Here is a 23,418-nt window from a genome sequence, read left to right on the forward strand (position 1 = left end):
CTAGTGATTCACTTTGAAAATTGGCAAGTTAAGTTATTTACATCAGGCATGAATAAAGGCATGTCATTTTCATCCTGATGGTAGATCTAGTAAGCCTCCTGATGTGATAGCTACTATAGATACAGTAGTTGATTTTTTCATAATTTGTGCCACTTTTCCACTGACATGGTTGAAAATGTAAATATGGCAAATTCTTTTGTCTGTTTTTTTTTATGTTTCATTTTATAACGTTTATGTAAGTATTTAGAGGACAGAACTTCCAATTTGCTAACATGTTAAGTATTTAATGTTAGGAAGGCATGTCTCAGTCCTTTGATTATGTTTTTAAAATTTATTTGTGCAAAGGCTGCCAGATCCTAAATCCTACCATTTCAGAGTTTATGAATTCTAAAGACTATTCATCTTGTAATTGAAAATCATATTTGAGCATGAAACTTCCTGAGCGGCACTAGTAGATTATGAAAGGGGGTAAAAGTATCTCAACAGGGCTTTTAGCTGTTTGTATGAAATACATTCATGCAAACATTCCCACCCACCACCATCATGATGCATGGTAAATAAGCTCTATCCTAATAGTCTGTAGAGTTAAACAGTTTAATAGAAATGACTTTTTGGATTTTCTCTCTCTCTTTTTCCAGTTGATTAGATGTTATCGGTCCCGTGGTGGAGCCTGTGGAGACAACATTCAATCTTATACTGCCACAGTCATTAGTGCTGCTAAAGTGAGTATCCAGTAGTCTCTGGGAGTTGTGATTATGTGGAGTGATTACCGAGTTTCTCTCCTGAATTCGGTTGAGATTGTCTCTTCCCTTTTCATTCACAAATGAAAGTAAGAAGTAAGTCAGAGTTATTGTCACTGAGGAGACGTGGTGACTAATTGATTAGATATTTAATTTCTTAAAAGTCATAAATAATGCTTCATTTTCTATTGTAATGTTGTAGGGTTTATATATACTTAATTTTAAATATTTAAGTCTTTTAGCTAGATTAAAGCCTGTAATGTAATTAACACTTTTGAAAGACGCTTTATACGTCTTAGGTACCAACTTCTGGATTGTTTTTGTGTGATTTGCATTATTCTACCTATACTGACATCCCTTTGCATCTTTGAACATTTATGAATCTATTTGACGTAAAAAGAATATTATTCCTTAAAAAAACTTGAGTCAAATCCCTGGCACATTTAAAGATTTTTTTCTGCTACAGTGTTGTCCCCCGTACGTTTGTCACATGGGTTCTTTTTGTGTGTGTGCAAGGGTTGTTAATTTTGATGATGGGTCGTAATCTTCATGCTGATTATAAGGTATTCTTATAATCACTGTCCTTTTGAATTCTGAAGTATACAACAAAACAATTCTAATAATAGGGATGACATAGTGAATCTAAATGACAGCATGTGATAGAAAGCACAACTATTCAGAAAAGAACAACAGTTTAAAAGCAAACCACAGGGAGGGAATCAAAGGTCACACTGTTTTTATGTAAAACAAATACAGAAATACTTCAAGATATATCACAAATGCTTATGTGATGTGCTTTAGAATGTGCTCCTTGGTTTGATGAGAGAAGCATTACATATTTTTCACTCAAAAGGTAAATACTGAATGTCTTTGTGCTTACAGCACTATATATATTTTAGATTTCAGAATCTTGATAAAAATTGCTTACTTCTTTCCATTGTGTATGCAAAAATTATGATTATTTTTTATTTTAATGAAGAGAAATCTGAGAGAGTAATTAGGCAGCATCAGTATTATTCAGTTAGTTTATAAGAGATTCGCAAAACATACTAATGAGATCTACTTCTCAAGAATTAGATTCCATGTAGACTTATCTGCGTCATACACTTGTGTCTTGCTAGTTCACTGTATTATCAGTTCAAGTGATTTTCAGTTATGAAGGACAACTTTTCAGCTTTTCTCTGGTAAAGTTACTTGTTTGTGTGCCTGTGTAAAAGCTGTTTAACTATTTAGCTGAAAATGGAAATGTTGGAATGAGGCTAGACTAAATATGCTTTGAAAAGAACAAGTCCAAAGTTCCTACTTTTCATGCTCCAGTATTGCAAACTATGAGGAATATAGTCATGTCTCCCACATTTGTAAGAAATTGCATTGATGATAGCACCTTAATCCAGTCAATTTCCAATATACCATTGGTCACCTGTGAAATTGGAAATTGGTATTAATTGAAATTCATTGTTAGCTCTGCAATGTATAGAATTATGTTATTAGCTTTTGGATAAAGTGGTTAATATTTAATATTCGTTTAATTGCTATTGCCTGATTTTAATGCTTATTCATATTCTTTGTAAATTTACATAATGAAGGAAAATATAACCATGAACATAAAAGTCACCCATTTCTTGATAGTCTTAACATTTTCAAACCAATCATATATTATACTCTGGTTTTTTAACTTACATAATGAAATATTTTTGAAAACAGTTTATATATTTATATGTCTATCTTTGTACATATAGACTCCTGAATTAGAGAGCATGGAATTTGTTTTAAAATACTGATAAATTATTTTCTTAAAATCCTACCAGAAATAAAATGATGCTTCATTTCATTTGGATGTTTTACATAGGAAAGATTGGAAAGGTGGGATGATTGCCACCCCGCCCCCCTGCTCCCCTAATGGTAATTTCTTATAGTAAGTTATATTACAAACTTTATGTGTAAATTAGCCTTCTGAGGGATAAAGCAGTTACAGTTTTACATGGTAACCACATCAAAATAACTTCTCTAAGTAGTATAATTATAAATATATTCTTTTGTCTTTGATACTGTTAGATTATGGATTATACTCCTATTAGAGTATTCACTTGTGAAAATTTCATCATGATGTACTCTTATAATTCTAGTACTTTGCTGTATGTTGGGGTGTAAAAAAGTTAACCGAGAAAATCTAATCTCACCAAGGTATCTTCAGACCTAGAAACCTTCTCCAGAGAATTTGAACATTTAAGAATAAACAATGGCAAAGATTCTTACATAGAATAAAATCATCACATTATGTCTATTCTTGTTTTATGATATGAGGTCACCTTGATACTGAAACTTGACAAGAGCGTTATGAAGAAGAAAAACTATGGTCCTGTCTTACTCATTAACATCTAAACAAAAAACTAGCAGAAGAAAGAAAACAATATATAGTAAGGATAATGTGTCACAATCCAGTTGGGATAAGTTCACAACATAAGGCTAGTTTATTACTTAAAATCAATGAGTATAGTTTGCCACATTAACAGAATAAAGCAAAGAAAGATTGTTATCTCAATATATGCACAAAAAGTGATAAATTGAACATATGTGCATTGATAAAATCTTTTAGTGATTTTACCAAACTGTTCAAATCCAGTAAACATGGTCATTTTAAAATGTTTCTCACAACTCCAATATCTGGCTCCCTTTTGGGTGTGTTTTTGTTTGTTTCTACCAGTCCTCATTTATGATGTCTTGACTCTTTGTTTGCCGGAATTCATTTCAAAAATCCTTAGAAACAATTTTGAATTTGAGATGATACCAGAATTCTGCACTATCAGTCTTACATTATCTTAGTTTAATTTCAGGGATTGATATTACTTAAATTATTTAAATAAAGCTCTCCTAAATTAAGTAAAGCTCACCTAAATAGCTTTGAGAGCCCGATTACTACAGATTCACTCTTATTTTATTGTATATCCCTTTATGTTCCAACCCAAAGCATGGCGGGATAGTCAGCAGGTTGACAGACACCCTTGAATATGACCACTTAGTTCCACGAATCCATCAGAAGCTCCACTCAGTCTCTTGGCAATGATCATCAGATGCACCTAGGCCTAAATACCCTGCTCACATGTCTGGGTTTTCTTGTTCTCTTGGATTTGTACTTATTAACCTTTCACTAACTTGTTACATATTCAGTACCTTCAGGTGGAGTTTTAAAACAAATTCTCCATAGTTTTCCTTTTTGTTTACATTGGTAGGATTGATCTGGTTTACCTTGACTGTCATTGAAAATAAAAAATAAAATTTTATGTTATTTCTTACCATTTTTATCATTTCTAGTTAACATAATATTTTTGAGATACAACATGGAAATATTTAAAAAGCCATGTAGTATGTACTCTTCAAGAAAATACCAACCTTAAAATAAGTTCACATTAATTTCAGTGTTAAATCACTTTCTTGGAAAGAGTAATTATTAATATTTTTCTCTGATGACAGTTTCTTATGTAGCTTCATAGAGGTTACTTAACCACTTTTTATATAGAAGGATTAATTAAAAAAAATTTTGTCTCACTATACAATTATAGGTATAAATATATTAATTGTTTATGTACTTGGATCTCCTAGAGACAATAATCTTTAACAAATTTTGGGTTATCAAAAAGCACTTAAAATGAATCTTTATGCTTTTTGATTTTTCCCTTTGAATTTCAAAATTTGTCTTTCTATATAAAGAGTAAAATAGGGATGAATTTTCTGTGGTGGTAATGAAGGAAAAATTTAATATTGAAATTGTTCACATTGGATTATTTTGATAACATTTATAAAATCTCGGTCCATATTTTCCAGTTACCCTATAACTGTCCTATTTGATTTTTCCTTTTAATGTATTCTAACCCCAGTGTGGTAAATTGATTTAATAAGAATGCCTCTGTTTTCTCTTGTTATTTGATAACTTCTTAATGACAACTAACAGCTTTTGCGAGGGCAGCAGCATTAGCACTAATGGGTAGGGAGGACAACTGATAGGGCGTGAGAAAGGTTAAAGATGCCTGGTGACCTTTTAGCAAATCTGTCTGTAGTAGGACAGAATAAGTACCATGCTGATTTGAATTTTTGATCATTGTGAATTATTTCAGACATTTATTATAAATTTATGTTCAGTTTTCTTACAGATACTATCTATTTAGTTTTGCGAATACTCAAGATTAGTCAGGTATATGAAAAACTTTTAAATTTAGAAATTTCAGATTGTTAGGACACTTCATCACAATTAATACCTCCATTTGGCCAAAATAGATTTTTTATTCCTAAATTTTGTTTAGCTGCCACCCTTTTCTGTATATACAGAAATCATCAGGTATGCACATATCTTTTATACTAAAATGTAGTGAAAAGGCTAATTACACTCTGAGGTGATTTAGATGTTTAAACGTGGTATGTGAAAGTTATAAAATAACAACATTATATATTGCTCTCAGCCACTAGTGCTGATCGATGTGATACGGAAACAAATTTCCCCTAAAAGCAAAAGTCTTTACTAATGGAGAAAACTTGTAGCACCGTCCCTCTCTCAGCTCCTGCATTAGACCTTATTTTGAAAGTTAGTGAGCTGTGATAGATAGCACCATTTTGTCATTTGCTATACGAAGTGCAGTTTTGGTGACTGTTAAATTTTCTGTTTAGATTTTTGTTCACTAATGAGATGATCCCACTGGTAGTCATTAGTTTTTCTTTTTCTTTTTTTCTTTTTATGAGCAATATCAATAACTTTTCATATAATATGAGCCTTTGAAATGAAATATGCTATTCTGTCCCCCCACCTACCCACTTTTGGAGATTTTCCCTAGTTCTCTTAAATTAACTTTTCCCTTTATCTTGTGGTTTGCTTTGGTACATTACTTCCCACTTTCTGTGTGCTCCAGTTATTTTAGTTTATTCCTATTCATTGGTATAAGAGCATGAAATAATAGACTCAAGGGCAAATGGGGAGGGTATACAAACTAAGACTTGAGACCTGAAAGGCATTCCTTTGATAAAGGGGCAGCTCCGTAATTTAAGTGGGAGCATCTCCATTAGCATTAATGGAGTAAGTACATCAGCTGAGGCATCTCAGAGGTTAATAAGGCATCCTGGCCAGCCTTTGACATCAATACAGTGTGGCGCCTGATTTTGTTGGTCCTTCAGAGGCTTTCTTGACAACACTCTAACAGACTTTGTGCAAGTCATTTCTTGTGAATTATTGAAACAAATGTTTGGCCGCTAATTGAGGAATGCTGCTGTGTTTTATAATCACTGCAGTTTGAGTTTTTAGCACTAAACAAAACGGTTAGGATTGATTTGTGGCTTTTTCCTGGTTTCAGTCAGCTGTAAGTTATATCTTTGCTTGAATTTAGCAAATGGCTTTGCTGGTCATTTATTTAAGTATTTATTAAGATACACTATTATGGTCTTCATTCCTCTTCCCCTCCCTTCCACTATACATCTGTGTTCTGAATTCATGAAGTGTGAGGTCACGAGTAGTAACAAGAATAGATTACAAGGCAATATTGAATAGTGATTCAAATCAGCCTCTGTAGATACAGTCCTAGTTCTGAATTCTAGCTTGTCCATTGGCTAGTCGTTTGAACTGTTGTTTTACTTAAAATTCTATAGCCTCAATTTTTCTCTTCTGTAAACCTGAGGTGTTTGAGGAAATCTATAGAGATCATTTATGTTGAGAGCCTTAACCAAGTGCAAATTCATAGTAAAGGTTGCATTAAACATAGTTATTGTTAAATGTATATATTACTAGTGTTAGTTATGTGGTGTTTTAATGGAAAATTTCTTTGGCAAATATGTTTCATGTTTTTAAATTTCAATCTAATTGTTTTTAAAATCACATTTTCTCATTTTTAAAAGAGTAACTAAAGATTAATTGGAAGTATTTTAATGAAAACTTTTCCTCATAATATGAGAATTAGAAAAAATTTCTGAATGTGTGTTTATGACATCATACGTAACTTTTGATATGTCTATAATTTAGACGACTTATTTTGGCTCTAATGACTAGACCTTTTCTCAGTGTGTATGAATCATATAATTTTATTTTTACTTTAGCTTTCTTCCCTTTCCAACAAGATAAAACTAAACAAAACAATGCTTTACCTTAACATTATTGCTTGTTAATGCATATGAGGATAATGAGAGTCCCATAAAAGAAAAAATACACACTTTTTAAATTTGTGTATAGTTACTTTTATTTGCTTTGAATGAAATGGAACCAAAATGTAATTATATAATATCTTAAGTTGTCTTTAACAGAAGTTATATATTAGGAGCATTACACTGAATTGCTTTCTGTTACCAGAGAGAAAAGAAACTTCCTAGCTAATGTTATATATTTTGTTCATCTAATAATTAGCATGTTGGATGGAGACTATAGTTTTCACATGCCAAATCTTAATATGCAATATTATATAACAGCACATTATAGATTATTTTTGGAAACATAGTCTTTTTTCACATAGGGATTCTATCAGCGTCATAGTCTTTTTAATGCTAAAAAATTGTGGACATGGTTCCATACTATAGTGGTTAGCACATCTGCTTTATACACAGAAGGTCCTGGGTTTGGCCCCAGTGGAGCCATGGTCCATGGTTTTACCGCCATGCCACCCTAAACAAGCCCAATGTCTCATCTCAGTAGCTAAGCAGAGTCAGCCCTGGTTAGTACTTGAATGGGAGACCATCTAGGAAGACCAGGTGCTGTAGGCATTTTAAAAAAATACTAAGAAATAGATTTAAAATTAGATTCCAGAAAAAAATAGAGCATCACTTAGTTTTTACTTTTTACTATGTCATATATTTTTTATATGCATTAAGGAGAGGGGAAAAATAATTTTTCTAAAAATATAATTGTATCCAAATGTGAACCAAAGCTCGTTAATTATTTACCTATGGCTTTATTCTCATCATGCTGACTTTGGGACTCACCAAATGACTTCGATACCATTTGATCAAACGAATACTGATTTTCTATCTAGAATCAGATCATATGAAAAGTTAGACTGAATTTCTTTGATAGTTTACTGTTAAGTAGATGCTTGTAAGAAGAATTTAATGGGTAGGAGGATGAATGAAATGCATGTCGCTATTTAGAATTCAAATATTGATGTAAAGTAATATATTTTACCTTTCATCGTATAGACATTGAAAACTGGCCTGACAATGGTTGGGAAAGTGGTGACTCAACTGACAGGCACCCTACCTTCAGGTGTGACAGAAGATGATGTTGCCATCCATAGTAATTCAAGGCGAAGTCCTTTGGTTCCAGGCATCATCACGGTAATCGACACTGAAACAGTTGGAGAGGGCCAGGTAAGAACTTCTGATGCTTGTAATGTCCATTTTCTGCAGAGGATGGGCTGACTGAGAATATCATTTGGAATCAAGATCAGCTAAAATGTACTTGGCTTTGGAGACTGTTAATTTGAAATTGTAGAAATTGAGGTTATTTCAGGTTAGAATTTATTTCCCAAAAAATGATGAGTAAAATGTTGAGATTTCTCATTTCAAATTTTATATGTATTTATTTCAAATTTTATTACTGGATCATACCCAATAGTAAAATTGAGGTTCTAAGGAATTCTCTTGTTATCTCTTTATTAGGACATGTTTCAAAAATAAATAATTATATATCTCTTTATACTGTTTTGTTCATAATACTGTTTCTTTTTAAAAAATGATTTGTTAGACCCTAAATGAGAAGATAAATTTGTCTTTTAGGTAGAGGCTTGCTTATGGAAGTAATCAACCTGACCCTACATATTTAGGGAAATTAAAAAATTAACTATGATGATTATGAGTGACAATAATTGAATAATATCAAATTTTATTACAGATATTGCCTTATAAATATGAAAAAAATATATAACATCTCAAAGTATATATTAAAATACATATATGATAATAACTAATTATAAAATCCTTTATCTTCAAATAAAACAGATTTTTAAAATCTAGGTTCAGAAACATTCAGAAACAGTGATCATAAACATGGAAAAATACACGATGCTTGGCACTTAAATCTTGTTGGTATGAAGCCAATTAGATTTTGTTTTTTTTTCCCCCTCATGTACTCATTAACATTATTTTCTTTCGTGTTTTAGTCTTGAATTTTAAATACATTTCTGAAAGGAAGATAATAGTTTGTAATCATTGCTATGAAAATTAACTAGTAGAATTAGATAGGAGTAGAGAAACAGAATATTTAATTCTGTTTTAAGAACATAATGATTAGAAACTATGTGAGCCTTTAAAGTATTGCATTTTTTTTTTTTTTTTTTTGAGAAAAATCTGCTGCCAGCATCTAGGGTTCTACCTCTCAGTGAAAGATTACATTTGGCTGCTATTCATGTAATAATCCCTGTAGTAAGATCAAGTGGCATTTCAAAAAAATGTGGAGTCTGTTACAATTAAAAGACAAATATTTTTGAAATTTGGAAATTTGGTTATCGAATTTGGCTATTGTATTTTATTTGAAATCTGAATAATAATAATTCTCCAGCTCTCCCATCTTAACTTTGTGGTTAACCAAATATATTACAGGCTTGTATTCTTGTTTAAAACTTTTTTAATGAAGTGCTAGCAAACTTTTCAGTCAACTGTAATGACTTTTTAAAAAAAGTTTTGTTAATTCGCTCATGTTGACAGACAAATACAGATGTTCTCTTTTTAAACTAGAATTAAATATATAAATCCTTTAGTGCTTTATGAGTGTTAAAGTAAAAAATATTTTCTTTTGTCCTTTGATACTTAATTAATTCACCTCCAAGGCCACCCACACTTACTGTAGTAACAACCTTCCTCAGCATTGTCTAGTCTGTTAAACATCTAGCATTTGTTGACAGACAGGTTTGTGGTCATCTAAAAATGGGAAATGTTCTCTCTTATTATCTTTGATGAAATAGAGATATAACTCATTATTTTAAGTATAAGAACATGTAAAAAAAAATTAAATGAATTATATAAAAAGCATAGCAGTAGGCCTTACGTTTCCAACTGTGCCTCCTACTCTCTCTTGTTCTTTAGTGACTTGTTATAATTTTAAATGGAATTCTCAGATTTGAAATATGGAAATGGACCATACATTGTGGAGTTGCAAAAGTTAATATTTCTGCGATCAATACATTGTTAACACTTGAAACAATAAAGTTGTTTTTTTAGGAAATAAGAATCATAAAAATGTTGGCTTTTAAAAGTTAAAAAAAGTTGAAAAGTGGTGTTCAACCTGAAATTTTATCTCTTTTATTATTTGTTAGGTGCATAATCTCCTTATAACATTCTAAAATTTTAACTTAATTTAAAAATTCTATTATAAGACAAGAAATAAATTGATATTCAATAAGTGGTAAGTTGCTATGTACATTTGGAAAGAATTATAAATATTTTTTAAAGCAACAAGATTTCTTCAGTGTAATAATGTCCTCCTTTCTCTTATTAACATGAATCTGTTTTTTGTCAAGAAGACATTTTAGTCTCTGATAAATAGTTCAGTTGGAGTACAGGGCTGTTTTTAGGTTATGCTGGATTGTATTAAAAAGACTGGAGTGGTTAATGTGATAGATTTATCACTTTTAGCCCTTTCCCACTGATGTTTGACCTTAGCTGTAATGTTTTTTCCTTTTCCGTACACATCTCAGGAGCTAAAGCTGACATTAGGTTTTGCTGTTTAAATCCATTGAGCCTTTAATAAAGACATTTTCATGTTTACAGTGGCAGTATATAAAATTTGTTTCACTCCTTTCTTATGCTAACTTGATTAGTTTCATTTTATGGCAATGGAATTATTGTGTGGTAACTGCATTAAGGATGAATGGATTTGATTGACTTCATGTACATTTTTATCTGTTACTTTCATGTTTTATTTAAAAGCATTTCATGGCCAGGATAAGTTAAGCGATATAATTTGCCTTTATACATTTATGTAATTGAAATTAGCAATGTGGCAACGTCTCTAATCAAAGAAAAACGCTTCAGAATGATGATGTAGACTTGAGCTATCTTGCCCTCAGTACAAGTGTTATTCATAATAATTTAATAGTTCATGAGGTATTTTGTCTATTTTTTTGTTTATGTGATAAAGGCTTATCCATCTTGTATCAATTAAAGTGCTTTGCTTTGTTTTATATAGTCAAGTTTTTACTATATATATTTAGGGATTCAGCCCGTGTAGGTAAGTGGTGAGTAAAAATTACATGTCTTAGGACAATTGTATTGGGATATCTCTGGTATTACCGATTTGATGTTTTAGGCAAAGTGATAGTGCAATGGAGAGAATCCTTCTGTAAGTGTCTGATTGTTATATTTGTGAAGCTCATGAGCTAAAGATTCAAAGAATCCTATGTAGTAGTATGAGGTTTTGCTGAACCATCAACTGTAGTATTCAATATTAATTGTGTTGGAAAGAGAAGTAGAAGTTTATAACATATGAAAAGAAAGAGAATCTTGTAAGATTGGGTTAAAATAGAAAAATAGGCAAAAAACCCCACAAATATTTTACAGAAGAAAGTAAAATATTTACAAATGGTATAAAATCTATACCCATGGTTTTACTATATAGCTGTAGTGCAATATCAAAACCAGAAAATTGGCAATGGCACATTACTGTTACATGACTACACACCTTATTAAGCTCTCACCATTTGTTTTACCTGCATTCATTCATACGTGTACATGGGTATATATTGTTCTATCAAATTCTACCTATGTATAGATTAAGATAATTACCAATTAAGATACACACAGCGCTTTGTAGTCATGCCCATCCCTAAATATACCCACATCCCTTTCTCTTGGCAACCCCTAATCTGTTCTCCATCTCTATAATTTTATGATTTCTAGAATTTTATATAAGTGAAATCATATGGTATATAATATCTTAAGATTGACATTTTACAGTGAATATAATATCCTTGAAGTTCATTTAATTTGTTCGATATGAATCACTCTTATCCCTTGGTTTTATCTCTGTGTGTGGGTGTATTTGTTCAAACATTCACCCATTGAAGGACATTTGAGTCATTTCTAGCATTTTGCTATTCCGAATAAAGCTGCTGTTATGAACCTTAGTGTAAAAGTTTTTATGTGATTCATGTAAAGTTTTATTTGTTTATATTAAATGCCCAAGAGTGTGATTGATGAGTTTTATAAGTGTACGTTTAGTTTTGTTAGAAACTGCTCAACTATTTTCAAGAGGTGCTGTAATGTGTTACATTCCTTTGGTAATGTATGATAGGCTGCAGATATCTCATCAGACTCCATGGAAGATGAAGGAGGTGGTACAACATTTTTAAAATAGTGAAATAAAAGAACTGTTAAACTGAAATTCTGTATCTAATGAAAATATTCAGGAATGAAGGGAAATAAAGATATTCTTATAAAAAGGAAAGCTAAGAAATTTGTCACTGCTCATAAAGAATGGCTAAAGGAAGTTTTCCAAAGAAATTATAAACAAAAAAAGGCTTGGAGCTTCAGAGAGAGAAGAATAGCGGAATGGGTAAAAATAGAAGTATATATATTATTCTTCTCATGAGTTGAGACAAAAATTATAACATCATCTGATGTGTTGATCAACATGTTTTAGAAATACTTAAGAGTTAAATTTTAAAAAGTGAGGAAGTAAATTGAGCTTCATAAAAATTTAAAATTTGTGTGCTATCTTTTGCACCATCCAGAAAGTTTGAAGACAATGCACCAAAGGGGAGAAGATATTTGGAAGTCATATTTTTGATAAGGGACTGTTGTTTAGAATATAGAAAGAACTCCTACAGCTGAATAATAAAAAGATAATTAAACTAATTTTAAAGTGAGCAAAGGATTTGAATAGACTTTTTCTCTGAAAAGATATGCCAATGGCCAATAAACAGAAATGAGAGTTCTCATATACTTCTGGTGGGAATGTAAAATTGTGCAGCTGCTTTGGAAAAGAGGTACCATATGACTCAGCAATTTATCTCAAGTATATACAGAAGAGAAATGAAAAAATATGTCCGCATAAAAATTTGTACATGGATGTCACAGCAGCACTATTCATAACAGCCAAAAAAGTAGGAGCAATACAAGGGTATATCCACCAATCAAATGGATGTATAAATAAAATATGTTATATACATACAGTGTAATATTATTTAGCAATAAAAAGAAATAAAATACTGATTCATGCTACAATATGAATCTTAAAAATATTATGCATAGTAAAAGAAGCTGTCCACAATAGAACATATGTTATATTTTTATATTTATATAAAATGCCCAGAATAGGAAAATCTGTAGAAAGAGAAAATAAATTATCAGTTGCCTACGTCTGGGAGTTTGAAAGCAATGGAGAAATATGGGGAATGACTGTTAATGGTTATGGGATTTATTTTTAGTGATGAAGATGTACTAAATTTGATTGTGGTGATAGTTGCACAGGTCTGTAAATCTACCATATATCTTAAAGCAGACCCTTTCTTGGAGACTGCTCCTATAAGACTTCTTTTCTTTTTGTTGTTTTTTGTTTTCACTTAACATTTTTGAAAGCGAAATGGAATAATAAAAAAAGATTGATGAGAAAAATAATTTACAATGCATATTTCCCCCCAATCATGGTAAAATATGCATAACATAAAATTTTTCATTTAGCAGTTCTTAAGTTTACAATTCATTGGCATTAAGAACGTTCATAGTGTTGTACAACCATCGCTAGGATCCATTTCCAGACCCTCTCATCATCTATACTCATTAAACAATAACTCCCCGTCACCCTGTCCCCACAGTTCCTGGTGCCCACCATTCTAATTCTGCCTCCAATATGATTGCCCATAATTAAAAAGATATACAATACAAATTCTATTTATATGAATACTTTTATCAAAGGCAAAAAGATATTGCCTGGAGTTCAGGGTTGGAGATGTACTGTAAAGTCATCATGAAGAAATTTTTGGGGTGATGGAAGTATTCTAAATCTAGACTGTGGTAATAGTTACACATTACCGTATAAATTTAATATGCATTACCTACTTATATATTTAAAATGGGTGACTTGTATGTATAAATTTACAGATGATTGGGGAATGATTTCAACCTATAGTAAAGAGGTAAGCAAATCCTCTACCCAGAAAATAAGTGCATTACTGGACAGAATTTTAAAAAATAACTACAGGCCTCCCTGGGACATATTGTGGGCTTGATTCCTGAACATTGCAATAAAGCAAGTCACATGAATTTTTTGTTTTCTCAGTGCATACAGAAGTTATCTTTACACTATACTATAGTCTATTAAGTGTGCAATAGCATTATCTCTAAAAAAAAAAAAAAACAACAATGTATATACCTTAATTTAAAAATACTTTATTGCTAAAAAATGCTAACTGTCATCTGAGCCTTCAGGGAATTGTAATCTTTTTGCTAGTGGAGGGTCTTACTTTCAATTGTCCGAAAACAAAACAAAACAAAACAAAACAAAACAAAACAAAACAAAACAAAACAAAAAACAGTGTCTGTGAAGTACAGTAAAACAAAGTGCAATAAAATGAGGTTGCTTGTATTGGGGGACTCTCTAAATTGACCAGAAGCTAAGAATGAAGTGATAAGCATGTAATCTTGAAAAGATGCTGGAACTTCGTTAGCAGTAATAGGAGAGCATAGTCTTCTTGCTGGAGGCTGCTCTTATTCACATCTGCCTAGAGCTTGATACGTGTGATAGTTTTACCAGTGCAGAGTGGGTGTGTAAACAGTCAGTTTTCCTTCTAGAGAGAGAATTTAATTGATTTGGTGTAGAAGGTTCAAACCCAAGCCTGACAATGTTTTCATTAAATGTAGGAAACTTGGTAGGTGATGGAAGAAAAAGGGTAATAATGCAGCTCTAGTAGCTTAAGGTTGCAGTTCAGTTAACAGCCAATTTGAAGGATGGCAAGGAAAAATAATGATGAAATATAAAGAGAGCTTCCGAGAGCTTTGGTACAATATCAAGCATACCAACATATACGTATTTGGAATCTCAGGTGAGAAAGGGACAGAAAAATATTTGAAAAAATAAAATATAAAAATATGTACCATTTTCTTCCCTCAATTTCTTTAAAAGACAGATTATTTTAGGGAGCACTTATGACAGGTTTCTCAGTTGGTAAGACACATGACAATAACAAAGGACTAGGGAGAAATGCTGCCATACAGTAAGTCCTTTAAGGTCATCAGTAGGTTCTGCAACTAAGTGAAATGACATATAGCGAAACCAGTTTTACCATAGGCTAATTGATATAAACAGAGTTCCTATGGCTTCTCATCAATGTTATAACAAAACAGATGTTGGATAAAATGATGTTATTCAAGGATCTACTGTATTGGATCAGGGTGCTATAATTTATGGCGATTAAGTCTGGAATTAACTGTAATCTTAAAATCTATACAGCACCTTATAACCTGTGTAATTACTAAGAAGAAATTACTCCAAAAAATTGAGGAATAAAATGTGACAGTTGTTTAACACAAAAGAACAAGACCAACAGACACCTGAGACATATAAATATAAATAGCAAGATGTCACATCTAAATCCAGTTACATGCATAATTATATTAACTATAAATGGACTCAAGTTGAAAGAGTGATTTTCAGAATTTATGAAGTGCAGCTAATAGTACTGCATTGAGGGAAATATATAGCTTTACATACTTATGGTAGGAAAGAAAAAGGGTCTGAAATTAATAATCTTAGTTTTTCCTTTAAGAGATTAGAAAATGAAGAGCAAGTTATCACCAAAGCAAGATAAACAAAGCAAATAATACAGATATGAGTAGAAATCAACAAAATTGCAAACAGTGAAATAGTGGAGAAAATCCAAAATTGGTTCTTTGAAAAGATCAACAAAATTGATAAATCTGATGGTATAGCACATGAGATTGTTGTCTTAACTTCCTTTTTGTATTGGTCATTGTTAACGTATAGAAACTAAACTGATTTTTGAATGTTGGTTTTGTATCCTGCAATTTTGTTGGATTTATTCTAACAGTTTTTTTGTGTGTGTAGAATCTTTAGGGTTTTCTATAAGGTCTTGTTATCTGTGAACAAAGGCAATTTTACTTCTTTTCCAATTTGTGTGCCTTTCTTTCTTTCTCTTTCTCTTTCTTTTTCTCCCTCCTCCCTCACTTCTCTCTCCTCTTCTCCTTCCCTTCCCTTCCCTTCCCTTCCCTTCCCTTCCCTTCCCTTCCCTTCCTTTTTTTCCCTCTCCTCTCCTTTGTTTCTTCTTTCTGTCCTCCCTCCCTCCTTCTTTCCCTCCTTTCCTCCCTTCCTCCCCTTTCCCCTCTCTTGTTTCCTCTCCTCTCCTCTCCTTTTCTGTTTCTTTTTTCCTTCCTTCCTTTGTTCCTTCCTTTGTTCCTTCCTTTCTTCCTTCCTTCATTCCTTCCCTCCTTCCCTCTTTCCTTCCTTCCTTCCTTCCTTCCTTCCTTCCTTCCTTGCTTTCTTGCTTTTTTTCTGTCTTTATCCTTCCTTCTTTTCTTCCTTTCTTCCTTTCCTCCCTCTCTCCCTACCTTCCTTCTGTCTGTCCATCCATCCATTTTTTTTTTTTTTGTCTAGTTGCTATGGCTAGACTCTGCCATATTGTGCTCAATAGTAGTGTTTAGAGAGTAGGCATCTCATCTTCTTACTGATCTTAGAGGAAAAGCTTTCAGTCTTTCCCTATTGTATGTGATATTAGCTTTGGGCTTTGCATACATGACTTTTCTTATATTGATCTAGTTTCCTTCTGTTCTTACGTTGTTGAATGTTTTTATCATGAAAGTGATTGAATTTTGTCAAATACTTTTTCTTCATTGATTTAGGTCATGTGATTTTTATCCTTCAGTTTGTTACAGTAGTGGCATTGATTGGTTTTTCTATATTGAATCATCTTTACATTACAAGTATATATCTCACTTGTTCATGGGATATGATCCCTTTAATGTGTTGAATTTAGTTTGTTTCTATTTCATATTGAATTTTGGTATCACTATTCATCAGGATATTGATTTGTAGTTTTTCTTTTTGTCTTTCTCTGGTTTTGGTATCAGGGCAATAAGAGCCTTAGAAAATGAGTTGGGGATTATTCCCTTTTTTTTTGATTTATTTGGAAGATTTTTAGGTTTAGTTTTAATTCTTCTTTAAATGTTTGGCGGAATTCTCCTGTGAAGCCATCTGATCCTTGGCTTTTCTTTATTGGGAGGTTTTGATTACTGCTTTAGTATCCTCGGTAGTTATAGGTCCATTCAGATTTCTTTCTTAATGATTTAGACTTGGTAGGTTGTACATTTCTAGGAATTTACTCATTTCTTCTAGATTTGCTAGTTTTTTGGTGCGTAATTATTCATAGAGGTATCTTATAATTCTTGTTATTTCTGTAATCTCAGTTTTAATGGCTCCTCTTTCACTTATAATTTTAGCTATTTGAGTTTCCTTTTCTTGTTGTTACTCTAATTAAGGGTTTGTCAATGTTGTTAATCTTTTAATAAAATGAATTCTTAAGAAAAGACTTAACCAAGAAGGTGAAAGACTTGTACAATAAAAACTTTAAAACATTTCTAAAAGAAGTCAAAGAAGATACAAATAAGTGGAAAGACATCTCCTCCTTGTGGATTTTAATAGTTAATGTTAAAGAGTGGCTTTAGCCCCACCTCGAGGGCTTAAGCTCCCTGTGGTTGGACCCCACCCCAGAGTTTCTGATTCTGCAGGCCCAGAAGTTGTATTTCTAACACTCTCCCAGGCGCTGCTGCTGGTCTAGGAGCCACGCTTTGAGAACCACCATCTTGGGGGATGCTCTCTTCTTCCTCCTACCCTGGATGGTGAAGACCCGCTCCCGGACCTGGACCTCCTTCTACCGCCTCCGCTGCCTTCTCATGACAAGCCCCCTGCCTCAATGGGGGCGCCATTCATTTCGGATTTAGAGCAGCTGTATCTGCGCTCACCCCAGCCCCCACCACAGCCCCTGGTGGAGGTGCCTCAATTCAGGACTCGGCTGCATAGTCTTGGTGCTGCAGAGGAGGAGCTGCTGCCTACCCCAGAAGAGCCTGTTGGCTTCGCTAAGAGAGAGGCATCCACAGACATCTGTGCCTTCTGCTGCAAGACTGTGAGAGTCCCATCGTCCCCCGAGATAGGACTGATGCCTTCATAATTGAGAGCATGCGAAGAAACTTCCATGAAAATTGCTACAGGTGCGAGGACTGTAGGATCCTCCTGTCAGTGAAGCCTGTGGACCAAGGCTGCTACCTCCTGAACAAACATCTCTTCTGCAAGCCAAGCCACATGAAGCGGGGTGCCCCTACGGCGCTACTGAGAGCACCATGGAAGCTGGGGCCCTGAGCCTCCCCCTAGCTTACATCTGGGTCCTTCCCTGACTTGGTTTTCCTTCCTGACCTGCTCTAGCACACTTTCTTCCTGAGCCACAACAGGGACCAGCTCATCATATCTGTCCATAAGGGCTGAGCCACCTCAGCCCTGGCCTCCTCTCCCCTAGGCATCAGAAGTCTTCCATCCCATGAGCTTTATGCCCCAGGTGTGCACTCTCAGGCTCTAGCCCCTCCTGAGTGCTGGCCTTGACCTCATTTCCAGGGGTGAGTTGAAGCAAGTCTCCAGGAGGCACCCTGTTTCCCTAGCAATGACACTGTAGGTGTCCCTATGGGGTGCTGAGATCATCTCTGACTTGCAGGACTGAGCTAATTGAGTAAAACTCCAAGGTCCCTTAAAAAGCGCTTTTATAAAAATGTGGGTTTGAATGATGGGGCACATTCTGTTTTTTGGGGAGAGTCAGTCTTAATAGGAAATGTCTCCTCTTTGTTTATAAATGTACAAAATTGTGTCCTGGTGGTGACACAACCATAGACTCTTTACCTGGGCGACATGGGGTCCAGGCCCAGCTGTCAACCTGAAGAGCAGAGGCAGGAGGAGAGGGTGAGATATGCTGCCACCCAGGTCATCAGCAGCCCTTTCACACTGCCTTCTGGCACTCCTCCTGTATGCAACTGTGAGTCAACAGACATTGATTAAGTGCCCGTTGTTTGCTGGGGAACAGGGTGCAGACCTCTGACTGTTCTTTCTGCAGCCTTGACTGGGGGCCTTGCATACACCCGCCTCACAAGCCCACACACTCCAGGACAGTGCTGGGGGTGTCCCTTCAGCCCCCTGGTTGTCCTCCTAAGTCCCACTCAAGCCCTCTTGCCCAGGCTGCCCTGTGACCACTGCCTCCTCAAGGCTGCACCTAGAAGATTCTTCTTCCCTTTTAAGGAAAACCACTTTTGTTGCTTTGTAATTTCTAGAAGTTTTGTAGGGCATGGACAAATTAAACAAGGTGTCCTTTTCTCCTTGGGGTTGTCTTAATGTACTACCTACTCCTTTGAGGTTGCCCAGCCTTCCCGGACTAAGGGAGCTTCTCTGTAGAAGGGCCTCAGACTAGCTAGAGCACAGCTTCTTGCCCGAAGCTAAGAGCAGTAAGTTCTAAAAGCAGGCATTCATATACCACCTCCACATTTTTTTTTGTCATAACCAAGGACCTCCTATTCTCTTATTTCTGTAATATTTTCTTTAAGCCAGCATACTTTTTAACACTCACTTCCAACTTTATTCTTGTGCTTAGGAATATATCCATGCAGTCACGTGTTGATGTGCTAGTTATATTTTTTCCTATTACACATGAAAATAAATGTATAACTATTAAAAAACAGTTAATGTTGTTAAAATATCCTTACCACGCAAAGTGATACACATACTAAATACAATTCTATCAAAATCCCAATGGCATTTTTTGCAGAAATGTTTTTAAAAACCATCCTAAAATTCTTATGGAATCTTAAGGGACTCTGAAAAGCCAAAACAGCCTTGAAAAATAACATGATTGGAGCTCTCACACTTTCTAATTTCAAATCACACTGGAAAGTAATGGTAATTAAGATGATTTGGTACTGGCATAAAGATAAGCATGTAGCCCAATGAAATAGAATAAAAAGCGCAGAAATAAACCCATGCCTATATACAAAAATGATAAGACTGCCAAAACTACAGAATCGAGAGTTTTTTTGTTTGCTTGTTTGTTTGTTTGTTTGTTTTTAAGCAAATGGCATTGGGAAGACTGGATAACCATATGCAAAAGAAAGTTGGGCTCTTACCTCACACTATATATAAAAGTTAAATGTATTACAGACCTAACTGTAAGACCTAAAACTATTCAACTCCTAGAAGAAAACATGAGAGACAAGCTGTAGGACATTGGATTGGGCAGTGATTTCTTGGCGATAGCACCAAAGAACAGGTAACAAAATAAAAAATAGACAAATGGAGCTATATCAAACATGAAAACTTCTGCATGTCAAAGGCAACTATCAACAGAGTGAAAAGACAACCTATAGAATTGGAGAAAATAATTATAAATCACATATCTGATAGGGAGTTAATGTATAGTACATATAAGGAATTTCTACAACTCAGCAAAAAAAAAAAAAAAATAACCCAATTAACAAATGTACATTGGACTTGAATTGATATAAAGATGGCCAATAATCATATGAAAAGATGTTCAACATTATCAATCATTGGAGAATTGCAAATCAAAACCACAGTGAGATACCACCTTCCACCTGTCAGGATAACCACTATAAAAAGAACATAAAATAGCAAATGTTGTCAAGGATGCAGAGAAGTCGGAACTCTTTATTAACTGTTAGGTGATAATGTAAAATGATGCAGCTATTATGGAAACCAGTATAAAAGTTACTCAAATCCCACTTCTGGATTTATATGCAAAATAATTCAAAGCTGGATCTCAAAGATATATTTATACACCTGTTTATATTGCAGTATTATTCACAGTTGCCAGGAAGTAGAAGCAACCCATTAATAGACAAATAAAGAAAAATGTGAGATAGATACTATGTATAATGTTATACAGCTTTAAAAGTAAAGGACATTTTGTCACAAGTTACAACATGGATGAACTTTGAGGATAATTTGCTATAGGAAACCAGTTACAAAAGGAGAAATACTTTATTTCTACTGATTTGACTAAAGCAGTCAAAGTTCTAGAAACAGAAAGTAGAAATGTGGTTACCAAGGACTGGGGGAAGGAGAAGGAAGAATTATTGTTTAGTGGGTATAGAACTTCAGTATTGCAAGATCAAAAAGGTCTAGAAATCTGTTACACAGCAATGTGAATATACTTAATATCACTGAACTCAACACTTAAAAATGGTGAAGATGGTAGTCTACAGCAATGCCACCTTGAACGTGCCCGATCCTGTCTGATTTCGGAAGCTAAGCAGGGTCAGGCCTGGTTAGTACTTGGATGGGAGACCACCTAGGAAGACCAGGTGCTGTAGGTATTAAACAAAAAATGGTGATGATAATAAAAAAAATCTACTCATTAAAAATTGATAAATCTGTAGCTTGACTTAATTGTGTGTTCTAGCTAGAGCAATAAGGCAAGAAAATTAAAGCATAAAGATAGGAAAGGATGGCAAATCAGACATTTCTATATACTAGATTGTTGTAACAGTTATACTACTGTATAAAATCATTGAATTATAAACATAAAATAGGTGACTTTTATAATATGTAAATTATACCTCTGTAAAGTTTTTCACACTAAAAGAAAAATTAAAATTGCCAGTGTAAGACTACTTCGTGGGTTACTTCAGATTAAATTCTTTATGTTTGATTTTCATAATCAAATATTGGTATGGTAGGTTTTCATACCTTTGAAACTTTACGTATGTAAAACATTTTTTGTTTCTTGAATTAATTACTTGCTTTGTAAAATAAATACATATTTTTTCCCCTAAGAATCATCCAACAGTGCATTCACAATGGGCAAGTTGTATGGAATGTAAATTATATTTTAATATGCTTATCAGAAAATTAAGTGGAATAAATTTGAGATGCAAAACTACCTACCCTAATATACTTCTGATTTTATGATTTGGTAATATTTTCAAAGAATTGATATATCCATGTAAAAACTAGTAGTTAAAGACCAGAGCTTTTGTATTTTAAATAAACATTTTATGGGTAATTTCCCTAAAATATGGCGGTTTGTTTGTGTTTAACCTGTTACATTGTTTTTCCTTGCCCTATTCCAATCATGAGCAAGAATTTTCCAGCCAGCTATAACACAATGAGAACTATATGTTTTTTATGGCTCTACATGGCTGGCTGGCTGGCTATCTATCTATCTATCAATCAATCAATCAATCAGTCATCTTTCTATATATCTATCTGTGTATCTATCTATCATCTATTGTGAACCTACACTTTAAGAAATTATTGTCTCTGTCATCTACAGTCAAGATAACTGTTTTTACAGTTTGTATAATTGATCTTCCAGAGTCATATTATATTTATATTTTTTCCTCATTCCTAAAGCAGTATTCTCGTCTTATATTGACAAGAATAATCTTCCAATATAGTGGAAGCATGTTATTTGGTCAGAGACATTGTGGTGTAGCTGTGTATATCTTCAGGCTCAGGTTAACTTCCATTTGCTTTCTTTTTCTTTGTAAAGGTGCTTGTGAGCGAGGATTCTGACAGTGATGGTATTGTGGCCCACTTCCCTGCTCATGAGAAACCAGTGTGCTGTATGGCTTTTAATACAAGTGGTATGTTCTTTTTTTTCTTTCCATTTATATTGTGGGGTTTTCAATCAATATTTTGGGAAATAGAAAATATGAAATATGGAATCTGGCTTTTCTTATATGTGTCAGTGTATATTAGAAAAGTAAGTAGTCTTTAGTAAGTAGTTACTGAATAAATGAATTTATAATAAAACTTTAGATATTCTTTAAACACTAGTTTTACCTTCAATAATGTGATTGAATAGCAGCAGTAAGTAGGTAGTGCTGTTGAGCTACACTAATTTCTATATTATAATTAAGCCAAGAACTAGAATATTTCAAACTACATACTAATATATATAATTGGAATTTTCTTTGGAATTTCACGTTTCTTTTTAACTTTGTAACATTTTATAACTTAGTTTACTTGTATTTTTTCCTCTTTTTTTTTTTCTGGTTGTTCTTAAAGCATTTAATAAGGACATGTTATAGCAGTTTGGAATGCTCTATTTTCATTTTTGTTTCCACTTTTTTATTATAACAAGTTTCAAACTTAAAAATAGATTAAAAGATAGTATAGCAATGCCCCATATACTACCACCTCGACTAAACAGGTATTTATTAATCTTTTTACTTAATAATTTTGTTACATTGAAGCAGGGAGATTGGTGGTTTTTCTAATTTTGTTGTGTTTTCTGCATTGATTATTTGCTGTTCTTCTATATATATTTATATATAAAAGTTTTTTCTCATCAACCAGGAGTGAACCACAGTTCTTCTGTATGTAAAAGTCATGATAAATGCTTAATTTTTTCCCTGTAATTATCAAGTTTTGTAGTTAGAAACTGACTTAATACTTCCAGTGGTGGTATTCCACTCTAGTGGAGTTATTTTTAAAATATTTCACTTCTAAATAAAAGATAAAATTACTCTTTTGCTTTCAAAGCTGAAATAGTCTTCATAAACTTTCTTTTAGATCTTATTTTTTTGATTGATAAGTTTGAAGAGATTGCTGTTTTTATCTTACTCTGTAGAAATGATCCTGTTAGTTAAAATTGATGGAAAGACCCATCTTTCCTTTCTTTTCAAATAAAGAATGATGGTAAGAGGATAATAT

At 33.4% G+C, this 23,418-nt stretch overlaps 1 protein-coding gene and 1 pseudogene across 10 annotated transcripts in view; both read left to right on the top strand.

The window, feature by feature from the left end:
- BCAS3 (BCAS3 microtubule associated cell migration factor) overlaps positions 1-23,418 on the top strand; it is a 508,191-nt gene that overhangs the window by 128,959 nt on the left and 355,814 nt on the right. For all 10 annotated transcript variants that reach the window (XM_016143369.2, XM_036222219.1, XM_016143368.2 and 7 more), the window contains exons 11-13: positions 639-722; positions 7,902-8,072; positions 22,253-22,346. In XM_016143369.2, the coding sequence (XP_015998855.1) occupies positions 639-722; positions 7,902-8,072; positions 22,253-22,346 (349 nt within the window). The remainder of the gene's footprint in view (positions 1-638; positions 723-7,901; positions 8,073-22,252; positions 22,347-23,418) is intronic.
- On the top strand, positions 20,956-21,074 carry LOC118604344 (annotated as a pseudogene).

This window comes from Rousettus aegyptiacus, unplaced genomic scaffold (assembly GCF_014176215.1).
Source record: "Rousettus aegyptiacus isolate mRouAeg1 unplaced genomic scaffold, mRouAeg1.p scaffold_m13_p_6, whole genome shotgun sequence".
Classification (NCBI taxonomy): Eukaryota; Metazoa; Chordata; class Mammalia; order Chiroptera; family Pteropodidae; genus Rousettus; species Rousettus aegyptiacus.